This window comes from Euleptes europaea, chromosome 7 (genome assembly GCF_029931775.1).
Source record: "Euleptes europaea isolate rEulEur1 chromosome 7, rEulEur1.hap1, whole genome shotgun sequence".
Lineage (NCBI taxonomy): Eukaryota > Metazoa > Chordata > Lepidosauria > Squamata > Sphaerodactylidae > Euleptes > Euleptes europaea.
In genome coordinates, this window is record NC_079318.1 from 93,073,023 (window position 1) to 93,096,598 (window position 23,576).

General features: G+C 49.7%; 1 protein-coding gene across 1 annotated transcript; it reads right to left on the reverse strand.

The window, feature by feature from the left end:
- AQP10 (aquaporin 10) lies at positions 1 to 19,266 on the reverse strand. The gene is made up of 6 exons (XM_056853506.1): positions 19,162 to 19,266; positions 14,177 to 14,303; positions 6,574 to 6,711; positions 4,251 to 4,369; positions 3,245 to 3,462; positions 1 to 280 (listed from the first exon to the last, which is right to left on the reverse strand). The coding sequence occupies exons 1-6, from the start codon at positions 19,264 to 19,266 to the stop codon at positions 1 to 3; spliced, it is 987 nt and encodes a 328-aa protein (XP_056709484.1).
- Between the last annotated feature and the right edge of the window lie 4,310 nt (positions 19,267 to 23,576).

Below are 23,576 nucleotides of genomic sequence, written 5' to 3' on the forward strand. Positions count from 1 at the left end.
TTAGGGTGACGGTGCCGCTTCTCTTTTGTCGTGCTCCGTGGCTGGGGCGACCACAGAGTTCCCTTCCATCCACGTGTCCACATACTTGTTCACCATGTAAATCGGAAGGTCCACGTCTTTCTCCGTCCCCAGGCGGGCCTTCTCTGGGGCAGGGGTGGGGAATGCCTCGTCCTCATCTGGAGGGTGGTGGAACGCCACGCAGAGCTGGTAGACGGTCGTGCCGGCGGCCGAGCCTACCATCGGCGCCACGATCGGAACCCACCACCAATAGTTTCCGGCTCTGGAAAAACAAGATGAAATGAGAATGAAGGCCAGCAAAGTTATCCTGTGCCATGCCAAGAGGCTTTTAAGTGCTTCAGATTCAGATAAGCTGCGATTGATTTGATTTAGCCCTGGAATATGCAAAAACAGCAATTCCCAGATTTCTGATAGCTGAGACAATTGTTTGCAAGTTCAGAGTGGAGGCTCTAATGCTCGCAAGTTTGACTTTCAGAGGCTATTTATGCTTGGTAATTATCAGCGCGTTCCAGACTGAATTGCCCCGCATATTTTTTTTGAGTTTTTCACGGTGAACCCTCATTTGGAAAGTGACTGTGAAGCTGGCGCATACCTGCTTCGCATTACTTAAGAGACCCTTTAACGCCACCTTTTGTGTTTGCTCTGCCCCCGCCGCGAAGAATCCCCTCAAGGAAACATGCAAAATCATAGCTGCGCATTAGAAATGCAACCGGCGATGGCTATGCAAACAAGGAGCAGGCGATTGGGGGTGGAGGTGGAACTTCTCCTTTTGCATAGGGACCGTGAATAGTCATTTTAAAGGTCGCATTTAAAAAAGAGCTTTGAGCGAGCTTCAAAAATGACCCTGCATAAATGGCCTCAGCGTGTGCATAAAAGTAAGGATGACCAGGCATCGGAGGAAACTGTCCCTGTATTTTCTGCTTGAGTCAATGCCCCCTGGTTGAAAGGAGAGCAGAGCAGTGACTCATTCAGAAGCCCAACAGGCAGCCTCCTCCCAGGATTCTGTGGCATTTCTACATCAGGGGTCATTGGATGATCCAACTGAATCACCCACGCCTCACGGAGGCCAATTCGGCCAATGACGGGATGATGAGATCACACCAGACACAGAAATGCCACAGAATTAGCTGTTCCCAGCTGAGGCTGATTGGAAGGGGATAAGTTCTGAGCAGGGACTGATTCAGAGGCACAGCAGGCAGCTTCCTGCACAAGTACTGGTTTGTACTTGGATGGGAGACCACCAAAGAAGTCCAGGGTTGCTGTACAGAGGCAGGCACTGTTTGTATCTTGCTTTGAAAACCCTATGGAGTCACTATAAGTCGGCTGTGACTTGAAGGCACTTTCCAGCACCAGAATGAGATCTGCACTGAGCATCCGTGGTGAGATAATTTCAGAAGGTAGCTGTCTCGATCTTCAGTAGAACAGCTAAATTCGAGTCCGGTAGCACCTTAAAGACTGACCAGATTTTCAAGGTTTGAGCTTTTGAGAGTCAAAGCTCCCTTTGTTTGCAAATTCAGATTAGGGGCCTCCTTTCTGCTAATGCTCGAAAGGCTGACTGTTAGATCCCTTCAGCATCTGACAAAGGGAGCTTTGACTCTCAAAAGCTTATACCCCGAAAATCTTGTTGGTATCTAAGGTGCTACTGGACTCAAATCTAGTTTCCTTTCCTTCTTTCCTTCTTTCCTTCTTTCCTTCTTTCCTTCTTTCCTTCTTTCCTTCTTTCTTTCTTTCTTTCTTTCTTTCTTTCTTTCTTTCTTTCTTTCTTTCTTTCTTTCTTTCTTTTCCCCTTCCCCTTCCCCTTCCCCCTCCCTTCTCTTTCCTTTCCTATCCTTTCCTTTTCCTTTCCTTGCTTGCTTGCTTTGTTTCTTGCTTGCTTTGCTTGCTTGCTTTGCTGTCAAGTCACAGCTGACTTATGGCGACCCTGGGTTTTCAGGGCAAGAGACTCTCATTGCCCGCCTCCGCCTCACACCCCTGGTATTCCTTGGAGGTCTTCCATCCAAATACTTGCCAGGGTCGAGGCTGAGAGTGTGTGACTGGCCTACGGTTGCCAACCTCCAGGTACTAGCTGGAGATCTCCTGCTATTACAACTGATCTCCAGCCGACAGAGATCAGTTCCCCTGGAGAAAATGGTCGCTTTGGCAATTGGACTTTATCGCATTGAAGCCCCTCCCCAAACCCTGCCCTCCTCAAGCTCCACCCAAAAAACCTCCTGCAGGTGGAGAAGAAGGACCTGGCAACCGTAGAATGGCCCAAGGTCACCCAGCATGTTTCCATGGCAGAGTGGGAATTCAAACTTGGGTTTCCCTAGTCTGACACCTTAACTTAGGGTTGGGGAACGTCAGGCCAGGGGGCCATTTAAGGCCCGCAAAATAATTTGGTCTGGCCCTTTGTGGGTCCTGGCAGATCTCTAGCTCAGAAGGATCTAAGACTGGTGATCCGCCCCATCCCGCAGACAGGAGTTGCCTCTATTCAAGGCAGATGTGAGTTTGTTTTGCCAAGTAAAGGAACCTTCCCCCACCTTGCAGAAGAGTCGTTAGCTATGGAGCTGCTAGGACTGCCCAAGAAACTGTGTTAACCCTTTCCCACCCGGGCCGTGGAGAAACGTATTCCCTCTGTACTACAAGAGGGCTGGGGGCGGAAGTGGCGACAATGGAGGCAGGGCCAGAATGCATGTGGGGGTGGGGAGTTCTTAGCCAGTGTGTCCTCATTTCATCCCTGCAGGCGGAGGTAGCAGGAGCTGGCTGTAGAATCCAGCCCCGACCATGCGGAGCAGGAGCAACTCCGGCGTGCGGCTGGATGGCTACGCCCGGCTGGTGCAACACACCAATTGTGCCACCAGTTGGGCGAGTGCGCCACTGGTTGGATGCCTGCCTGCTTGCCCACGCAGGGAGGGGGTGTCATCTGGGGCAGCTGCCTGCTTGGGACTTGGTCAGCTAATTTTTAAGTTGATAAAACTTAAAACTTATGGCCTGCGAATGATGTTATAAATATCCAAATGGCCCTTTCTGGAAAAAAGGTTCCCCACCCCTGCCTTAACCACTACACCACACTGGCTCTCTCGAATCTAGCCATAGCGAGATAAAAATCCTATGTCCCTATTCAGTGGGGGGGGTCCCCCCAGTGGTTGGAATACTCAAGTGACTTAAATGTTTACAGAAGGGAGGAAACCCCCTGGGAACAAACACTCTCCTCCTCCTCCCCCTCTCCCCCAGTTTGTGGACTCACCTGAAAACCTGGAGGCCCCATCCAGCCACATAGGTAAAGAGCCGGGGACCCAAATCCCTGGCGGGGTTGATGGCACAGCTGCAGTTGGCGCCCATGGCCAGGCTGAGGGAGAGGACCAGCAGCCCCACGCCCACTGGCTCCAGCCCTTTGGGGATGCTCTTGTTTCGGGAATCAGTGATCCCTAGAATGCACATGATCAGCATCCCGGTCCCTAGCATCTGTCGAGGCAAAAGAGGCAGGTCAGCAAAGAAAGCATCACACACACACATATGGTAAGGTTGCCAGCCTCCAGGTACTAACTGGAGATGGCCTGCTATTACAACTGATCTCCAGCCGATGGAGATCAGTTCCCCTGGAGAAAAGGGCCGCTTTGGCAATTGGACTCTATGGCATTGAAGGCCCTCCCCTCCCCAAACCCCGCCCTCCTCAGGCCCCGCCCCCAAAACCTCCTGCCGGTGGCGAAGAGGGACCTGGCAACCCTAATGCATGGTCTTATAATATATAAGGATGCACAGCAGGGCCTGGGCCCAGGGCTTAAGAACATAGGAAAGCCCCTGCTGGATCAGACCAAGGCCCATCAAGGTCAGCAATCTGTTTACACAGTGGCCAGCCAGGGAAACAACTTCTTTACGGGGTGTGATAATTCACTTGAAGAACTCCCTGCCACAAGGTGTGATTATGGGCTACCGGCTTCAAATTCATGGAAGAGGAGAGGTCTATACTAGGCATAATGGATCCATGGAATTCTCTCCTGAGTAGGGCTGCGAGCTCTGGGTTGGAAAATACCTGGAGGTTTTGGGGGCGGGGCCTGAGGAGGGCGGGGTTTGGGGAGGGGAGGGCCTTCAATGCCATAGAGTCCAATGGCCAAAGCGGCCTTTTTCTCCAGGGGAACTGATCTCTATCGGTAGGAGGTCAGTTGTAATAGCAGGAGATCTCCAGCCACCACCTGGAGGTTGGCAACCCTACTCCTGGGGGTGTCAGGATTTCTGGGAATGGCCAGCCCTACCTGATCCAAGAAGCCGTTGCGTAGGGACAGGTAGGGAGCAGGGTAAGTGGCAAAGATGGAAGCAGTTTCCCGGGGGCCCGTGACTGTCAGGGTCCCATTGGTATAGTGGTGGATGGCATCTGTGGGAAGAAAAGCAGGTGATCACGAGGACTAGTAACACAGAAAGCAAAGGATGAATAACCGCCCGTGTCTGATTCAATCCTCCCAGACAAACGCTCTGTCCTCCACCCTCACCAGAACTCAAATCATACCAACGGCTTGAAATCAAATCAAAAGAGTTTTTGGCTAAACATTAGGAAGATCATTGGTTCTTGTAGGTTATCCGGGCTGTGTAACCGTGGTCTTGGTATTTTCTTTCCTGACGTTTTGCCAGCAGCTGTGGCAGGCATCTTCAGAGGAGAGACACTGAAGGACAGACACTGTCCTTCAGTGTCTCTCCTCTGAAGATGCCTGCCACAGCTGCTGGCGAAACGTCCGGAAAGAAAATACCAAGACCACGGTCACACAGCCCGGATAACCTACAAGAACCAATGAACTCTGACCGTGAAAGCCTTCGACAATATATTAGGAAGATCTTTCTGACAGAGCGGTTCCTCAGAACAGAAGGAGGTGGAGGGCTCTCCTTCTTTGGAGGTTTTGAAGCAGAGGCTAGATAGCTCAGACTAGGCTGATCTCTGCAGATCTCAGAAGCTAAGCAGGGTTGGCCCTGGTCAGTAATTGGATGGGAGACCACCAAGGAATACTGGGGGGTTTTGGTTTTGTTCGGGATTCCCTCAATGATCCCTCCTTCCTAACAATGTTTTAATGTTTTGCAAGTATTTTAACATTAGAGCCAGTGTGGTATGGTAGTTAAGGTGTCGGACTGGGATCTGGGAAACCCAGGTTCGAATCCCCGCTCTGCGGTGGAAACTTGCTGGGTGACCTTGGGCCAGTCACATACTCTCAGCCTCCACCCTGGCAAGTATTTGGATGGGAGACCTCCAAGGAATACCAGGGGCGTGACACGGAGGCAGGCCATGGGAAACCACCATCAAATGTCTCTTGCTTCGAAAATCCTATGGGGTCACCATAAGTCTACTGGGGCTTGATGGCAAAAGATGTATTTTAACTCTGGTTTTTAAATTATATTAATGATGTGTGTTGGAGGGTTGATTTTAATGGTTTTACAATGTGATCTTATTATGTATGTTTTAAGAACATAAGAAAGGCCCTGCTGGATCAGACCAAGGCCCATCAAGTCCAGCAGTCTGTTCACACAGTGGCCAACCAGGTGCCTCTAGGAAGCCCACAAACAATTGTTAAATTGTTAGCTGCCCTGATGGCCCCCTGTGAGGACAGAAAGTGGGATAAAAATTTTGTACAATAAATAAGAGATTCCACCCTCCAAAGCAGCCATTTTCTCTAGGAGAACTGTAGACTGGAGATCAATTGTAATTCCGGAAGATCTCCAGGCCCCACTTGGAGCAGGCCTATTATATTGGGTGCCGTGGAACACAGGCAGGATAAATGCTGCTGCAGCCTTCTTGCTTGTGGGCTCCCTAGAGGCCCCTGGTTGGCCACTGTGTGAACAGACTGCTGGTCTTGATGGGCCTCGGTCTGATCCAGCACGGCCTTTCTTATGTTCCTATGAGCATGCCTAATATATTAGGTGCTGTGGAACACAGGCAGGACAATGCGGCTGCAGTCATCTTGTTTGTGGGCTTCCTAGAGGCACCTGGTTGGCCACTGTGTGACTTGATGGGCCTTGGTCTGATCCAGCGTGGCCTTTCTTATGTTATTATGTTCTTATGACTCACATGAACACATGAAGCTGCCTTATACTGAATCAGACCCTTAGTCCATCAAAGTCAATATTGTCTACTCAGACCGGCGGCAGCTCTCCAGGGTCCCGGGCTGAGGTCTTTCCCATCACCTACTTGCCTAGTCCCTTTAACTGGAGATGCTGGGGATTGAACCTGGAATCTTCTGCATGCCAAGCAGAGGCTCTACCACTGAGCCACGGCCTTTCAGCGTAAGGCAGCTCCATACGTATGTGTCTTCACTTCATAAATCTGCAGAAGCAAGCTCTGACTCACAAAAACCTGTGCTGGAATAAATGCCGTTCGTCTCCGAAATGCCATGGGACTCCGGTTTCGTTTTGCCGCGACAGAAGAACACGGCTACCCCATCTGCTATGGAAATGTGGGCTATAAAGTTTTCTAAATAAATAACCTGCATTCGTCACTGCGAGAACAGAACAAAGAGGGGGTGTAGCAGCCATTTGGGACTAATTCATCCAGAGCCCCCGAGGGAGTGGGTTTGATCTTCGCCCGGCCTCGATTACCATAGTATAGAGCGTAGACGGTGGCCGAGCCCAGAAAGGCCCCCAGGATTTGAAAGGCGGAGAAAATGGGCAGTTTCCACCACGGACACTGGTTCAGCAGACACATGGCAAGGGAGAAAGCGGGGTTCAGGTGCCCTCCTGCAGGAGAGAAAAAAGAAGGGGGAGACAAGAAGTTAAGCGAGGAAGCACCCGTGGCCAAGCTGACAAATGTCATGGGAGAATTTCAAAAGAACTGGAAATTGTGTTTTGACTGGGGTTGCCAGGTCCCTCTTTGCCACCAGCGGGAGGTTTTTGGGGCGGAGCCTAGGGAGGGAGGGGTTTGGGGAGGGGAGGGACTTCAATGCCATAGACTCCAATTGCCAAAGTGGCCATTTTCTCCAGGTGAACGGGTCTCTGTCATCTAGAGATCAGTTGCAATAGAAGGAGATCTCCAGCTATTACCTGGAGGTTGGTGACCCTAATTATGACTATGTAGCAGAATAAAACAAGAGCCCCGTGGCGCAGAGTGCTGCAGTCCAAACTGTGCTCACGACCTGAGTTCAATCCCAATGGAAGCCGGCTCAAGGTTGACTCAGCCTTCCATCCTTCCGAGGTCGGTAAAATGAGGACCCAGCTTGCTGGGGGTAAAGGGAAGATGACTGGGGAAGGCACTGGCAAACCACCCCACAAACAAAGTCTGCCTAGAAAACGTCAGGATGTGACGTCACCCCATGGGTCAGGAATGACCCAGTGCTTGCACAGGGGACCTTTACCTTTACCTATAGCAGAATAAAATAGTGTGGGTTTAGAGCTACTAAAATGTGATGTTATTGAGGGGCAAAACAAGTTATGCATCTTAATATACATGGATTAACGGGAATAGGCTCTTTGGAATCACTATCTTAGATTTATAGATCAGACATAATCGTTTAGAACTATACAATATATGTAATATATGATAACACATATTATACTATGCTGACAGGTTAAAATATATAACACTAGATTTGTATAACAATGTTCACGTACTACTAAGTGGTTATTCTATACGTTGATTAAAAGCTTCAGTATATAACATTAGTATTTTACAATAATAATTAAGCATTGTAATCTATATATCTTGTGGGAAGGGATGAGATTGTGCTCAGGTCTTCTCCTCCCTTTCTAAGGCTTATTTCTTTCTAGATTTATAAATGATTTATTAGAATAAGTAAGAAGGTATAGAATGATTTAGATCTGCTCCAAATATTAGTGGACGATTGTCTTGTCGTAGGTATTAACTACTGTTTATGTATAATGTGTTTTTCTCTCTCTCTTTTTGCTTGTTTGTTCTATGTTGTGTTGAAAATTAAAAATTTATTCCAAAAGAGATTGCTCCGTCTGCAGCCTAGCTCTCTTTGTGGAAGCGGCAGGCAGTGGCTTAGACCACGTGCGCCTTGACACTACAGTTCCCAAGCAGCATTGCAAAAACATGCATGCGCCACATTACGAGCATTTAGAACTCAATCCCTCACCCAAAAACTATTTTTAATCATTCATAGGGTGCTTGCAATCAACAACCCAAACATGATTCAAGGCCGGTGTCTCTGGGTTACTCAACACCAACTTAAATTTGAGACACATTTCACTCTTACGCCTCACAAGGTTTCTTTCAGAAGTATGAAAACAGGAAATGAGTTATTTGCCCTTGGACAAGTGGCCCTTATATCTCTGCATGATAGGGTTGCCAGGTCCCTCTTCGCTACCAGTGGGGTTTTTTTTTGCAGCGGAGCCTGAGGAGGGTGGGGTTTGGGGAGGGGAGGGCCTTCAATGCCATAGAGTCCAATTGCCAAAGCAGCCATTTTCTCCAGGTGAACTGATCTCTATCAGCTGGAGATCAGTTGTAACAGCAGGAGATCTCCAGCTAGTACCTGGAGGTTGGCAACCCTACTGCATCAGCAAATGTTCTGAGTGTTAGATTTGAGCCCTGTTGTCTCTTAGAAACCAACAACATTTGGGAGGGGGCATAAGCTTTCAAGGGGAGGGAAGGCAGCATGGTATAGCCCGATCTTGTAAGATCTTGGAAGCTATGTAGGGTCAGGACTTGGAAGAGAGACCTCCAAGGAAGACTCTGAAGAGGAAGGCAGTGGCAAACCACCTCGGCTTCTCACTTGTCTTGAAAGCCCCTTGCTGGCATCGCCATAAGTCATAGAATCATAGAGTTGGAAGGGACCACCAGGGTCATCTAGTCCAACCCCCTGCACAATGCAGGAAATTCACAGCTACCTCCCCCGCCCCCAGTGACCCCTGCTCCATGCCCAGAAGATGGCTAAGATGCCCTCCCTCTTATCATCTGCTTAAGGTCACAGAATCAGCATTGCTGACAGATGGCCATCTAGCCTCTGCTTAAAAACCTCCAGGGAAGGAGAGCTCACCACCTCCCGAGGAAGCCTGTTGCACTGAGGAACCGCTCTAACTGTTAGAAAATTCTTCCTAATGTCTAGACGGAAACTCTTTTGCCGGCTGCGACTTGATGGCACTTTATACACACACATACGCTTTCAAAGGTCAAAGCTCTCTTCGTCAGAGACATCCTGAGTGTGCATCCTGATGTAAACGGGGGCATGCCCTGAGCAATGACTCATGCAGAGAGACAGTGGGACTCCTCTTTGGAAGCAAGCAAGTATGCCGGATTTGTTCTTTGGGAGGGACTGAAGGATCCAGAGATTGGCAGAAGGTGGAAGGAGGGAGACAATACCAGAACGATGAGTCATGCAGAGGCAGCAGGCCCTTAGCTGCTCCTGTGAGGGAGTAGTTTGTTTTAATCCTTCACGCTGCTCATCTGAATGACAAGAGAGCTTGATAGAAAGTGAATTATGCCGGGTGAACGGGTCCTTCGCTCATCCAAGGGGGCTCCAGGCCGCTTCCCAGCATTGCGGGACACTGGCACCGACCAGAAGGGACACTGGTCATTTATGCATGGGTACTTTCACTCACGTTCACCCCAGGTCTGTCTGGGTCGTTCCTTGGAGTTATGCCTGAGTTTTCCGTCCATTAGAGATGACCTCGCTGCCGGCCCTCACAAATCCCGGGACTTCCCGGTCCTCTATCAACCCGATTCTTCAATCTCTCCTGAGATCATCCCGGGTGAAATAAGCATGCATAAGGCAAAGTGTGGGACACGGAAGCTTAGGGGAGTGATGTTTCGCTCACCGAAAGCACTACAACCAATTACAAAGCAGCATGTCAAGGGGCGGGGATTCAAATGCTTCCTGCTTCATAGAATAGAATAATAGAATTGTACAGTTGGAAGGGACCATCTAGTCCAGCCCCCTGCACAATGCAGGAAATTCACAACTACCCCCCTCCCCACACCCCCAGTGACCCCTACTCCTAGTCCAGAAGATGCCCAAGATGCCCTCCCTCCCTGCTTCCTGGGAGTTCTTTCTGAGCAGAAGAAAGGATTTTAGAAACTAGGCGTGGGTCCCCCCCGCCTAGGGTTGCCAGGTCCCTCTGCCACCGGTGGGGGTTTTTGGGGGCGGAGCCTGAGGAGGGCGGGGTTTGGGGAGGGGGAACTTCAATGCCATAGAGTCCAATTACCAAAGCAGGCATTTTCTCCAGGTGAACTGATCTCTATCAGCTGAAAATCAGTTGTAATAGCAGGAGATCTCCAGCTAGTACCTGGAGGTTGGCAACCCTACCCCCACCCCGTTCCTTTTAGAGAGTTCTGTTTTTTTAAAAAATGTTTTTTTATGCTGCAGTTGGGTTTGGGGGGGCAGACTTTTCTTTCACAGGAAGCACTGCAGCCAATTACAAAGCAGCATTTCAAGGGGCGGGGACTCCAATGCTTCCTGATTTGAGCTTGGAGACTGCTGGTGCAGAGATTCCCAACAGGAAAGTGTGGGTCCAGCGAGCAACGAACGTCAGGTAAAACTCCCGTGCATAAAGGACCAGTGGCTACTTCTTGAGCATGGCCTGAACGCAGCTGGTCTGTTTATTGAAGCATGCGTAGAAGCTGCCCTACAACTAGGGAACTCCCTCTTCCCATGGAGTATCTGCAAGCAGAGCTAGAGAATCTTCCAGAAGTACGGTGCCATCTTTAGGACTGGTTCTGTGAAGGCTGGGCATGTCAGGCTAGGCTTGTCAGCTCAGGGTTGGGAAATACTTGGAGATTTTGGAGGTGGAGCATGAGGAGGGGAGGGTTTGAGATGGGGAGGGACTTTTGGGCATTGGGGCACAATGCCATAGAGCCCAATTACTAAAATGGCCATTTTCTCCAGGGGAACTGATCTCTGTCACCTGGAGATCACTTGTAATAGCAGGAGATCTCCAGCCTCCACCTGGCAGTTTGCCACCCTATGCCAGATGAAGATTTGGGGAAGGGTGTCAGGGTTTTGTTTTGTTTTTAGCTTCTCTGTGATGCATCTTAAATCAGGAAAGCTTATGGCCAAGACACCTGCAGTGAAGAAGGTGAAGAAGAAAAAAAAGAAGAGTTGGTTTTAATACCCGGTTTTCTCTACCTTTGAAGAAGACTCAAACCGGCTTACAGTCTCCTTCCCCTCCTCTCCCCATAACAGACACTTTGTGAGGTAGGTGGGGCTGAGAGAGTTCAGAGAGAGCTGTGACTAGCCCAAGGTCACCCAGCAGGCTGCATGTGGAGGAGTGGGGAAACCAAGCCGGTTCACCAGAGTCCACCGCTCTTAACCACTACACCAATGTAAGAAGATCCTTGCCGGATCTGACCGACAGTCCCTCTGTCCGTGTGCACCAGTGACTAGCCAGAGACCTCTGAGGAAACTGGCTATCGAGCCTGAAGGGGATAGCTTTCCCCACAATTTATTCCCAGCATTCAATACCTAGTGGTATACTGCCTCTGAACATGGAGGCTGCATTTATTTGTCACGGGTGACATGCAGAGTTGACAGCCTGTACAGAGTGCCTGGAGTTTCCTTGGAATTGCAAGTGATCTCCAGAGTACCGAGATCAGTTCCTCTTAAGAAAACGGCTGCTTCAGAGGGCAAACTGTAGGTCAGGGGTCCCCAACCTTTGTGAGCCTGGGGTCCCCTTTGGGATTCTGGCACGGCACGGTGGGCACAGCCACCACAAAAGGGCTGCCACAGCTTAACTTCAGTCATGCGGTGAAGTTTCTTGTGCTGCGGTGGCAGCTGCTGCCAAAGCAACATTTTAAAACATCTGCACTGCCAATCACATCTCCAATAGCCATTCAAACCCTTGCCGGTCAAACGCCCTCCCTGCCCTATCCACTTCCTAAAAACACTTGGCGGGTGCCAGAAAAGGCGTCGGCAGGCGCCGCGGCACCACGTTGGGGGCCCTGCTGTAGGGTATACCACAGATTCTAAGTGAGATCTTTCCCCAGATCTCCCCTCACAGGCACTGCTCCCTGGAATATCCCAGGCCAGAGCTGTCGCTGTGAACAGCTGCAAGTCTTCTGAACTTTACCTGATGAATTAGCCACCTGATGATATTTCAACTTGTAGAGAAATTTCAAACAGTTAAAGGAAACATTTCATGTTGAACTTATGTGACATTGGACTTTACGCTGTATTTTACATCGTTTGGAGTAATTAACAAAAAGTTGTATAATTGACTTATAGAAACACTATGCATGAACATTCACAAACTATGTTGGACATTGGAAATTGTTAAACCGTGACGATCAGCAGTAGTTTTTGAACAATGTATACTAGTAAACATTGGATTTGTATTAGAAACCTGTGTGTGTGTTTGTGTGTGTGTGTGTTAAATGCCATCAAGTCGCTTCAGACTCATGGCGACCCTATAAACCAATGTCCTCCAAAAGTCCTATCCTTAACAACCTTGCTCAGGTCTTGCAAACTGAGGGCCGTGGCTTCCTTTCTAGAGTCAATCCATCTCTCGTTTGGGCTTCCTCTTTTCCTGCTGCCTTCTACTATTCCTAGCATGATTGTCTTTTCCAGTGACTCTTGTCTTCTCATAATGTGACCAAAGTACGACAGCTTCAGTTTAGTCATTTTAGCTTCTAGGGTCAGTTCAGGCTTGAACTGACCTATAACCCACTGGTGGGATTTTTTGGGTTTTTTTTGGCAGTCCAGGGTATCCATAACACTCTCCTCCAACATCACCTTTCAAAGGAATCTACTTTCTTCCTACCAGCTTTCTTCATTGTCCAGCTTTCGTACCCATACATAGTTATAGGGAATACAATGGCATGAATTAACCTGAACTTGGTTGCTAGTGACACATCCTTACACTTCAAAATCATTTCTAGCTCCTTCATGGATGCCCTTCCCAGTCTCAATCTCCTTCTGATTTCTTGGCTGCAGTCTCCCTTTTGGTTGATGATGGAGCCAAGGAATAGAAAGTCTTGAACAAAGAAACCTATAGACCAGGGGTGGGGAACATCAGGCCCTCGGGCCGTATAAGGCCCATGAAATCATTTGGTCTGGCTCTTCATGGGTCCTGGCAGATCTCTAGCTCAGAAGGATCTAAGACTGACGATTCGCCCCCTCCCGCAGACAGGAATAGCCTCTATTCAAGGCGGATGTGAGTTTGTTCTGCCAAGAAAAGGAACCTTCTTTCCCCCTTGCAGAAGAGTCATTAGCTATGGAGCTGCTAGGACCGCCCCAGAAACTGTTAACCCTTTCCCACCCGGGCCGTGGAGAAACTTATTCCCTCCGTACTACAAGAGGGCTGGGGGCAGAAGTGGCAACAATGGAGGGGCTAAAGGGGGCAGGGCCAGAATGCGCGGGGGGGGGGAGTTTTTAGCCAGTGTGTCCTCATTTCATCCCTGCAGGCAGAGGTAGCAGGAGCCGGTTGTAGAATCTGGCCTCAACCATGCAGAGCAGAAGCAACTCCAGAGTGTCGCTAGACAGCTACGCCCGGCTGGTGCAACAGACCATCCTGTGCCACCAGGTGGGCGAGTGTGCCACCGGTTGGATGCCTGCCTGCTTGCTTGCCCACACTGGGGGGGGTCATCTGGGCAGCTGCCTGCTTGGGGCTTGGTCGGTACCCCCTCTCCCTTCTGGTTCTTTCCCCTCTAAGTCTTGCAAAAGACTCGTAGGGTGGGAAAGTGCTGGATCAGGGCATTACTGGACTGGGCTCCTTGGCCTACAAGCCCCAAAGCGGCTTGTCGCTCACTCCGTCTTGTGTTTGCTGCCCTGCCTGAATCTCTCGGGCCCAGCTGGGGTCGGCAGAGCTCAAAAGCGAGTCGCTCTACGTGGCAGACACTCGGAGCCGTCTCCGGTTGTGCCTCTTGGCTAAATGTTTGACCAAATACAGCAGGCTAATTTTTAAGCTGATAATTTTGTATGGCCCGCGAATGATGTTATAAATATCCAAATGGCCCTTGGCAGAAAAAAAAGGTTCCTCACCCCTGCTATAGACTGTATTAAATCATTGCTAGTTATGGTTATATACACATACACTGTAGGTACTACTTTCTATTTGTAAACCTTCCGTATACTTAGTACCTTATGCTCCCTATTATTTATACTTGAACAGCTGGCACAAGGTGGCTGGATCACGGGACGGGTAATGACAGGGGCCCAAGGCCGAGAGAGATAAGAGCATCGGAAGAGATAAAGTGCCACAGATGTTAGAGAGCAGCTCCAGATCCGAGTCACAACAACTCTCTCCCCAATCTCACCTGAGACGCCACCTGAAACGTGAATGGCAACCATCACGCCGATGCCGCTGGCCAGGGCTGAACTCATATAGCCGCCCTTTGTCCCCTCGCTGGTGACAGATTGAGCGGCCGCACTGAGCGTGATCACCTGGGAGAGGGAAATGAGTTGAGTTGTTGTTGGGGTTTTTTATATGTCGGCTTTCTCTACCACTGAAGGCAGAATCAAACCGGCTAACAATCGCCTTCCCTTCCCCTCCCCACCACAGACACCCTGTGAGGTAGGTGGGGCCGAGACAGCTCTAAGAGAGCTGCGACTAGCCCAAGGTCACCCAGCTGTCTTCATGTGTAGGAGCGGGGAAACAAATCCAATTCACCAGATGAGCCTCCGCCGCTCATGTGGAGGAGTGGGGAATCGAACGCGGAATTTCCCAACACAGACTTGGCAACCATAGGGTTGTTGTGAGGATAAAATGGATGAAGTAGGATTGCCATCGACCGGAGGGGGGGGGAAGTCCTGTTACCTTTAACAGAGGTGTAATTAGGGTTGCCAGGTCCCTCTTCACCACCAGCGGGAAGTTTTGGGAGCGGAGCCTGAGGAGGGCAGGGTTTGGGGAGGGGAGGGACTTCAATGCCATAGAGTCCAAATGACAAGGTGGCCATTTTCTCCAGGGGAACTGATCTCTATCGGCTGGAGATCTGTTGTAATCCCAGGAGATCTCCAGCCACCACCTGGAGGCGGGCAGCCCTATGTGCCCATTACAGCCAGCGTGGTGTAGTGGTTAAGAGCGGTGGCTTGGAGCGGTGGACTCTGATCTGGAGAACCAGGTTTGATTCCCCCCACTCTTCCACATGAGCACTAATCTGGTGAACCGGGTTGGTTTCCCCGCTCCTACACACGAAGCCAGCTGGGTGACCTTGGGCTAGTCACAGCTCTCTCAGCCCTGCCTAACTCACAGGGTGTCTGTTGTGGGGAGGGGAAGGGAAGGTGATTGTAAGCCAGTTTGATTCTCCCTTCAGTGGTAGAGAAAGTTGGCATATAAAAACCAACTCTTCTTCTGTAGTGCCTTATTAATTTAGTTTAAGGGAAAACATATATTCTTTTATGTATATGCATATTCACATAGTATAAGACACACATACATATATATATTCTTATATACAAGTCTAGAATCACTATGCATTATGGGTAACATGTATTCTTTGGTCAAGAGACATTTCCTACTGTAAGGAAATGGGTCAGATTGACCCACAACTGTTTGCAGTCAGCTGCAAGTGAGATCATTACCGTATTTCTCTGTGTCTTGACTGGTACAGCCAAACTCGCTAACAAGCTAACAGGCTAGTGATTGATGAGACCATTAATGTCATCCTAGAATGTAAAGAGATGCAGATCTTCATTACCAGCTAAGGTGACGCCTTCACAGGATTCTTATAGGATATGCAAATACTTGTTTATACGTTCTATGTGGTCAGTGGCTCAAGTCTTAGATGTAATTATCATTAGGGCTGTCTGTTTAACCACCTATAAAATATGCTGTTTTCTTTGTTCTAGGTGGAGAGCTCTGACTTTTAAAAAGAGTCTCTTCCACGTGCGCTCTGCTCTTTTATTGATCAATAAAAGACCTGCTTAATTGTTAACCTCTGTCTTGAATTACTTGATTGAATGCTATAAGTAATTAGGACATTACACTTCTTCTTCTTCTAGGTCCGAATGGGATTGTCAAGAGGCCTGAAACCAAATGCCTCTTTCCTTTAATGGAGACTTAATGGATGTTATTTGCTAAGTGATACTATTTACCTCCATGCCACAAAAAGCTTCCCATTTCCACACATTAAGCCTCTATTAAAAGTAGAGGACATTTTTCTCCCGGCCTATTGGCAACCCTACAGAGGAGGGGAGAACTTGTCTGTGCTCCTTGGAAGAGGAGGGGTCAGCTTCAAATGTAATGAGCTGTCTAGTGGGAAGTAAGTCCCACCGAAATCAGCAGGGTTTGTTTCTGAAAACAGATGGGGCGACATATCAAAACGTTGGCAGATGGGAGCGATCTCGTCTGGGAAAAAAATCCCTTCTGAGCATCCTCCCAACAAGGGCCCGGGCGTCTGATTATTTAACGTTCCACAAGACAGGAGAACTGAACTTTGCTTCTTTGAGTCAGGGGCGATTGAAACTGAAGCTCTGCTGTTGGTCGGGCACAACCAAGGTTTCAACATGTGCACCAAAGCGTGACAGGGAGGGCATGGAAATAACCATCCGCTCCATTTCCTAAGATGACTAGCTTTACTTGTCACAGTAAGGAATCCCACTCTTGTTTTGAAAAGACATACAGTCCAACAGGAGGGGTGGGGATACTTGCACCCTGCAGCGTCGGAGGAGGAGGAGGAGGAGGAGGAGGAGGAGGAGGAGGAGAAGAAGAAGAAGAAGAAGAAGAAGAAGAAGAAGAAGAAGAAGAAGAAGAAGAAGAAGAAGAAGAAGAAGAAGAAGAAGGAACGAGGCATTTGGTTTCAGACCTCTTGACAATCCCATTCGGACCTAGAAGAAGAAGAGTTGGTTTTTATATGCTGACTTTCTGTACCACTGAAGGGAGAATCAAACCGGCTTACAATCACCTTCCCTTCCCCTCCCCACAACAGACACCCTGTGATTTAGGTGGGGCTGAGAGAGCTGTGACGAGCCCAAGGTCACCCAGCTGGCTTTGTGTGGAGGAGTGGGGAAACCAACCCGGTTCCCCAGATTAGCCTCCGCCGCTCATGTGGAAAAGTGGGGAATCAAACCCGGTTCTCCAGATCAGAGTCCACCGCTCCAAACCACCGCTCCTAACCACCACACCACGCTGGTGGTGCATCGTTCCGAGCACTGTCAACCTTTGAGCCTGTGTGGGGTAGTGGTTAAAGTGTCAGACTAGGATCTGGGAGAGCCAAGTTTGAATCCCCTCTCTGCCATGGAAGCTCGCTGGGTGACCTTGGGCGGTCACACACACTCATCTTTGCCCACCTCACAGGGTTGTTGTGAGGATTAAATTAAGGAGAGGAGAATGATGGAAGTTAGGGATGCTGGCCTGCAGGTGGGACCTGGGGATCCCCTGGAATTACAGCTCATCTCCAGGCTACAGAGGATCAGTTCCCCTGGAGAGAATAGCTGCTTTGGAGGGTGGACTCTATGGCGTTGTACCCCACTGAGGTCCCTGTCCTCCCCAGGCTCCATCGTCCAATCTCCAGGTGTTTCCAAACCTGGAGCTGGTAAACCTATCCCTCAACCCCCACCAGTGGCTAGGGGGGACCTGGCACCCCTAGAAATAAGCTGCTTTGGGTCTCCACTTGGAGAAAGGTGGGGTATAAACGATGCAAGTAAATAAATAAATGGAGACACCAAGAACTGACCCAGGGACCTTCTGCAGGCAAAGCCGGGTCTCTAACAGTGAGCTACACGCCCTATCTAATAACACTGGAAATAGCCTTACGTTTGCTGAGACCACTAGTCCACCTACTGCTTCAATACTACCTACAGAGACTGTTGTTGGCATTCCAAGGTCTTGGGTCTTCCCAGTGAGATCCTGTCACTGGAGACTCAGGGAATTAAATCAGGGAGCTTCTGCAAGAGAAACAGGTGCTTCACCACTCAGGCGCCTGTCAGTCAACATCCCATAACTCACAGTCCACCGCCTCTTCATAAGAACATAAGAAAAGCTCTGCTGGATCAGACCGAGGCCCGTCAAGTCCAGCAGTCTGTTCACGCAGTGGCCAACAAGGCACCTCTAGGAAGCCCACAAGCAAGACGACTGCAGCAGCATTGTCCTACCTGTGTTCCACAGCACCTAATATATTAGGCATGCTCCTCTGATTCTGGAGAGAATAAGGATGCATTATGATTAGTACCCATTTTTAACTAGCAGCCATGAAGAGCCCTATCCTCCATAAGAACATAAGAAAGGCCGTGCTGGATCAGACCGAGGTCCATCAAGTCCAGCAGTCTGCTCACACAGTGGCCAACCAGGTGCCTCTAGGAAGCCCAAAACAAGATGACTGCAGCAGTACTGTCCTACCTGTGTTCCACAGCACCTAATATATTAGGCATGCTCCTCTGATTCAGGAGAGAATAAGGATGCATTATGACTAGTACCCATTTTTAACTAGCAGCCATGGATAGCCCTATTCTCCATAAGAACATAAGAAAGGCCGTGCTGGATCAGGCCGAGGTCCATCAGGTCCAGCAGTCTGTTCACACAGCCGCCAACCAGGTGCCTCTAGGAAGCTCACAAATAAGATGACTGCAGCAGCATTATCCTGCCTGTGTTTCAAAGCACCTAATATAATAGGCATGCTCCTCTGATCGTGGAGAGAATAAGGATGCATCATGACTAATATCCACTTTGATTAGTAGCCATGGATACCCCTCTGTTCCATGAACATGTCCACTCTCGTCTTAAGGCCTTCCAAGTTGGCAGACATCGCCACGTCCTGGGGCAGGGAGTTCCACAAGTTAACAACGCGTTGTGTGAAGAAATACTTCCTTTTGTCTGTTTTGAATCTCTCACCCTCCAGCTTCAGCAGATGACCCCGCGTTCTAGTATTATGAGAGATGGATTCCAGATCACCTACTTTGACCTGCAGCGGCTCTCCAGGGTCTCAGGCAGAGGTCTTTCATGTCAGCTACTTGCCTAGTCCCTTTAACTGGGGATGCCGGGGATCGAACCTGGGACCTTCTGCAAGCAAAGCAGATGCTCTCCCACTGAGGCACAGCCCCTCCCCATGGCTCTCCAGGGTCTCAGGCAGGGGTCTTCCCCATCACCTACTTGCCTAGCCCCTTTAACTGGAGATGCTGGGGATTGAACTTGGGGCCTTCTGCACGCCAAGCAGATGCTCTACCACTGAGCCACAGCCCCTCCCCATTCCATCCTCAGTGCTCTCTTCGATTCCATCCCATCCTCTGCCTTCTTAGCCTTCTGGACCCTCCTCCCTTATGCGGCCCACTGCTGAACCTTTGGCTCCCCTCGACATCTGAAACTCACGATCAGCACGAAGTCCCCCAGGAGTTCCGCTAGGCACTGGCGAACCAGGAGGTTGCGAAGACGGAGGCAGCCCTGTGCCTTGGCGAAGCAGCGGGCGTAAATCATTGCCGAGCGGGTACGGGGAGGGAGTGGACAGTGCCGCAGAACAGGCCCTGGCAGCAGCATTTATACCGGCGCCACTCGATTGTGACTGGTGATAATTGCTAATTATTCCTTTTGACACGCGCTGATTGATTGCAGGGGGAAATTGCGTAAGGAGAGTACAAAAGGACGCGTACCCCGCAGATCAGTCAGCAAGAGCTTTGGCCAAGGTTCCGATGCCCAGCCCCTCCCGGCACTGGAATTATGACCTCTGTAGGCAGCAACAGCACCTGCTTTGTCCGTCCAAATGCTGTCCGTCCAAATGGTGCATGAACACACGAAGCTGCCTTATACTGGATCAGACCTTTGGTCCATCAAAGTCAGTATCGTCTGCTCAGACTGGCAGCGGCTCTCCAGGGTCCCAGGCTGAGGTCTTTCACATCACCTGCTTGCCTGGTCCCTTTAACTGGAGATGCCGGGGATGGAACCGGGGACCTTCTGCATGCCAAGCAGATGCTCTACCACTGAGCCACAGCCCTCTCCAAAGGGGGGCATCATGAACACATGAACACATGAAGCTGCCCTATACTGGATCAGACCCTGAGTCCATCAAGGTCGGTATCTATTAAGACTGGCAGCAACTCTCCAGGATCTCAGGCAGAGGTCTTTCACATCACCTACTTGCCTGGTCCCTTTAACTGGAGAAGCTGGGGATTGAACCTGGGACCTTCTGCATGCCAAGCAGATGCTCTACAAACTGAGCCACGGCCCCTCCCCATGGCTCTCCAGGGTCTCAGGCAGGGGTCTTTCACATCACCTACTTGCCTAGTCCCTTTAACTGGAGAAGCCAGGGATTGAACCTGGGAACTTCTGCATGCCAAGCAGATGCTCTACAAACTGAGCCATGGCCCCTCCCCAAAATGCTGCCCTCCAGCCCACCTGAAGATGTTGTCATTTCAACTGTTAGTCTACCTCTGAAAGCTTTATTTATACATGAAGCTGCCTTATACTGAATCAGACCCTTTGTCCATCAAAGTCAGTATTGTCTACTCAGACTGGCAGCGGCTCTCCATGGTCCCAGGCAGAGGTCTTTCACATCACCTACTTGCCTAGTCCCTTTAACTGGAGATGTCAGGAATCGAACCTGGAACCTTCTGCATGCAAAGCAGAGACTCTTCCACTGAGCCACAGCCCCCATTCAGTCTGGCAGTGGCTCTCCAGTGTCTCAGCAGAGGTCTTTCACATCACCTACATGCATAGTCCCCTTAACAGGAGATGGTGGGGATTGAACCTGGGATCTTCTGCATGCCAAGCAGAGGCTCTACCACTGAGCAACGGCCCCTCCACATCTTCTTACTCAAGGGACCATTAAAAAATGACCGCCATCCCAGGAGCAGGACCACCGAGCGCTTTCCCTGTGCACCCTGCCGATCTGGCGACATAAGGCTTCTGGCAAAACAGGTAGCGAGTTTGCCACAGGTGCCCTTTTGAGTTTTAGAACAGGGGCGTGTACCGTACACATGTGTATTGGGTACACATGTTGTTCTCTGCATGTGTACACAACATAGCCAACAGGACAAAGAACACCGCCCTGCCTGCCACAGAGATGGGAAAAGCTTAAAGTCAGGCTCCCACAGGCGCGGCCATATTGAAATAAAAATGGATCCGCTTTGATCAGACTGGTAATGTACACTTTTTGGGGGAATGGGAGGCATGGAGACTTTACTGTGAGAAGCCATTTTTAATAGGATCATTTAAAGGATATTCTTTGATTTAATCCCTTTGATAACTTTGAATTATGATTGCATTAAGATTAAGATATTGAATTAACATTTAGATAAAATAAGCCGAGATAAGTATATATTAGTAACAGGATAGGGATTAGCGCTGTTAGCAAAAGTATACAAAATTTAACTTAGGATGGAAGAGAATGAGGGGGGAGTCGTTTTATATATTAATTGCTATATTCTTTACTTTTTACCTTTTAATACTTGATTTGATTTCAAATACTTGATGTTTTTATATATATGTTAATTAAAAGAAGAAAACAATTAAAAAAATTATATTAAAAAAAATGGATCCGCTTTGGTCAAGGAGAAAACGTTCACTGACTAAACAAAGGCCCGTTTCCCCCCCAGTATCAACAGAAGACTCTTTACTCCAGCAGGGATATCACCAGGTTTACCAGTACACCTCCACGGGATCCAACCAGTTCAATCTCAACCTTTTTATATTCTTGCAGCTGCCCTTAGAACCAAGGTTAAGTAGAAAAACAGCAGGCCGCCTTAAAACTGCCCCGCTGTGCCCTAACATAGGGTTGCCAACCTCCAGGTACTAGCTGGAGATCTCCCGCTATTACAACTGAACTCCCACTGATAGAGATCAGTTCCACTGAAGGAAATGGCTGCTTTGGCCATTGGACTCTATGGCACTGAAGTCCCTCCCCTTCCCCTTCCCCGCCCTCCTCTGGTTCCACCCCAAAAACCTCCTGCTGGTGGCGAAGAGGGACCTGGCAACCCTAGCTGATCACCAGGAGACAGAGCTCAGTTCCCTTGGAGAAAACAGCTGCTTTGGAGGGGGGACTCCACGGGACTCTACGCTGCTGAGGTCCTTCCCTTCCCCAAACTTTGCCTCCCCAGGCTCCAACCCTAAAATATTCAGGTATTTCCCAACCTAGAGCTGGCAATCCTAGTAGAGTTGCCAACTCTAGGGTGGAAAATTCCTGGAGACTTTGGGGTGGCGCCTGGGAGCAGCAGGGTTCAGAGAGAGGGGGGAAACATAGACTCCACCCTCCAAAGCAGCAATTTCTTCCAAGGGAATTGATCTCTTTAGTCTGAAGTAGGGTGGTTGGAGATCTCCCGCTATTACAACTGATCTCCAAGCGATAGAGATCAGTCCCCCTGGGGAAAATGGCTGCTTTGGAAGGTGGACTCTAGGGCATTAATACCCCGCTAAGGTCCCTCCCTTGCCCTAGCAAGACTCCACCCCCAAAATCTCCAGAGATTTCCCCACCCAGAGCTGGCAACCCTACCTGGAGAAAATGGATGCTTTGGAGGGTGGACTCTAGGGCATTAATACCCCATTGAAGCCACTGTCTATTCCAGGCTTCATCCCAAAATCTCCAGGAGTTTCCCAACCTAAAACTGGGAACCCTACCTCCCCATCCCCCATCAGTGGCCAGGGGGGACCTAGCAACCCTATGCTCCTACATGGTGGCAGATCCTCCAGCTCATAAGGGTCCCCTGGCCTGTAGGATTGCCAGCCTCCAGCTAGGGTCTGGGCTCTCCCTAGGGTTGCCAACCTCCAGGTACTAGTTGGAGATCTGCTGTTACAGCTGATCCCCAGCCGATAGAGATCAGTTCACCTGGAGAACATGGCTGCTTTGGCAATTGGACTCTGTGGCATTTGAGACCCTCCCCTCCCCAAACCCCGCCCTCCTCAGGCTCCGCCCCAAAAACTCCCACCGGTGGTGAAGAGGGGCCTGACAACCCCAAATCACACTAGATCTCCAAGCTACAGAGATCAGCTCCCCTGGAGAAAATGGTTGCTTTGGACACTATGGCATTATACTCCATGGAGGTCCCTCCTGTCCCCAAACCCTGTCCTCTCCAGACTCCACCCCCATATCTCCAGGAATTTCTCAACCTGGGGTTGGCAACTCTATCCCTGGGAGGAGAGGGACCCTGCCCCTGAAGGAGGTTCATTGCTTTCCGCCAATCCCTGCTTGCCCTCTATCCGTCCCAAACACAAGCAATTCTTTTCGTACGCACACACACCCTGCCCGCTGACCCACCTTCTCAGATAGGGGCAGGGTTCACCTTCTCCAGGCTCTGATGGATAAGTGAGCAGAGCAGGAAAACCATTAGTTTAACCATTAGCTCCTATTAATCAAACATCAGCCAAGAATTCTAAGGGAGGGAATGGGATGGGAAGTCCCTGCGTGTTGGGACAAAAAACAGTTTTGGGGTGCCTTAAACACCTAACCCATCTAGAATATCCTTTTGCGGACTAGAGCCGGCTTTCTCTGAAAAAGCCTGCGTTTTTTGCGTTTATTTATTTACATTTGCTTTCGTCCCTGGTTGGGACTCAAACTGGGATGGTGAAAATTGGGTTGTAGTCTATAAGGGTTTAAGCTGGAAGCAAAAATCATTTGTCTTTGAGGTGCCACAAAAAGACGGCCTTTCAGGGATGCCAGTCTCCAGGTGAGAGCTAGGGAACCTCCAGAATTACAGCTCATCTCCAGATTACCGAGACCAATTTCCCTGGAGAGAATGGCTGCTTTGGAGGGTGGACTCTATGGCATTGTACCCCATTGAGGTCCCTTTCCTCCCCAG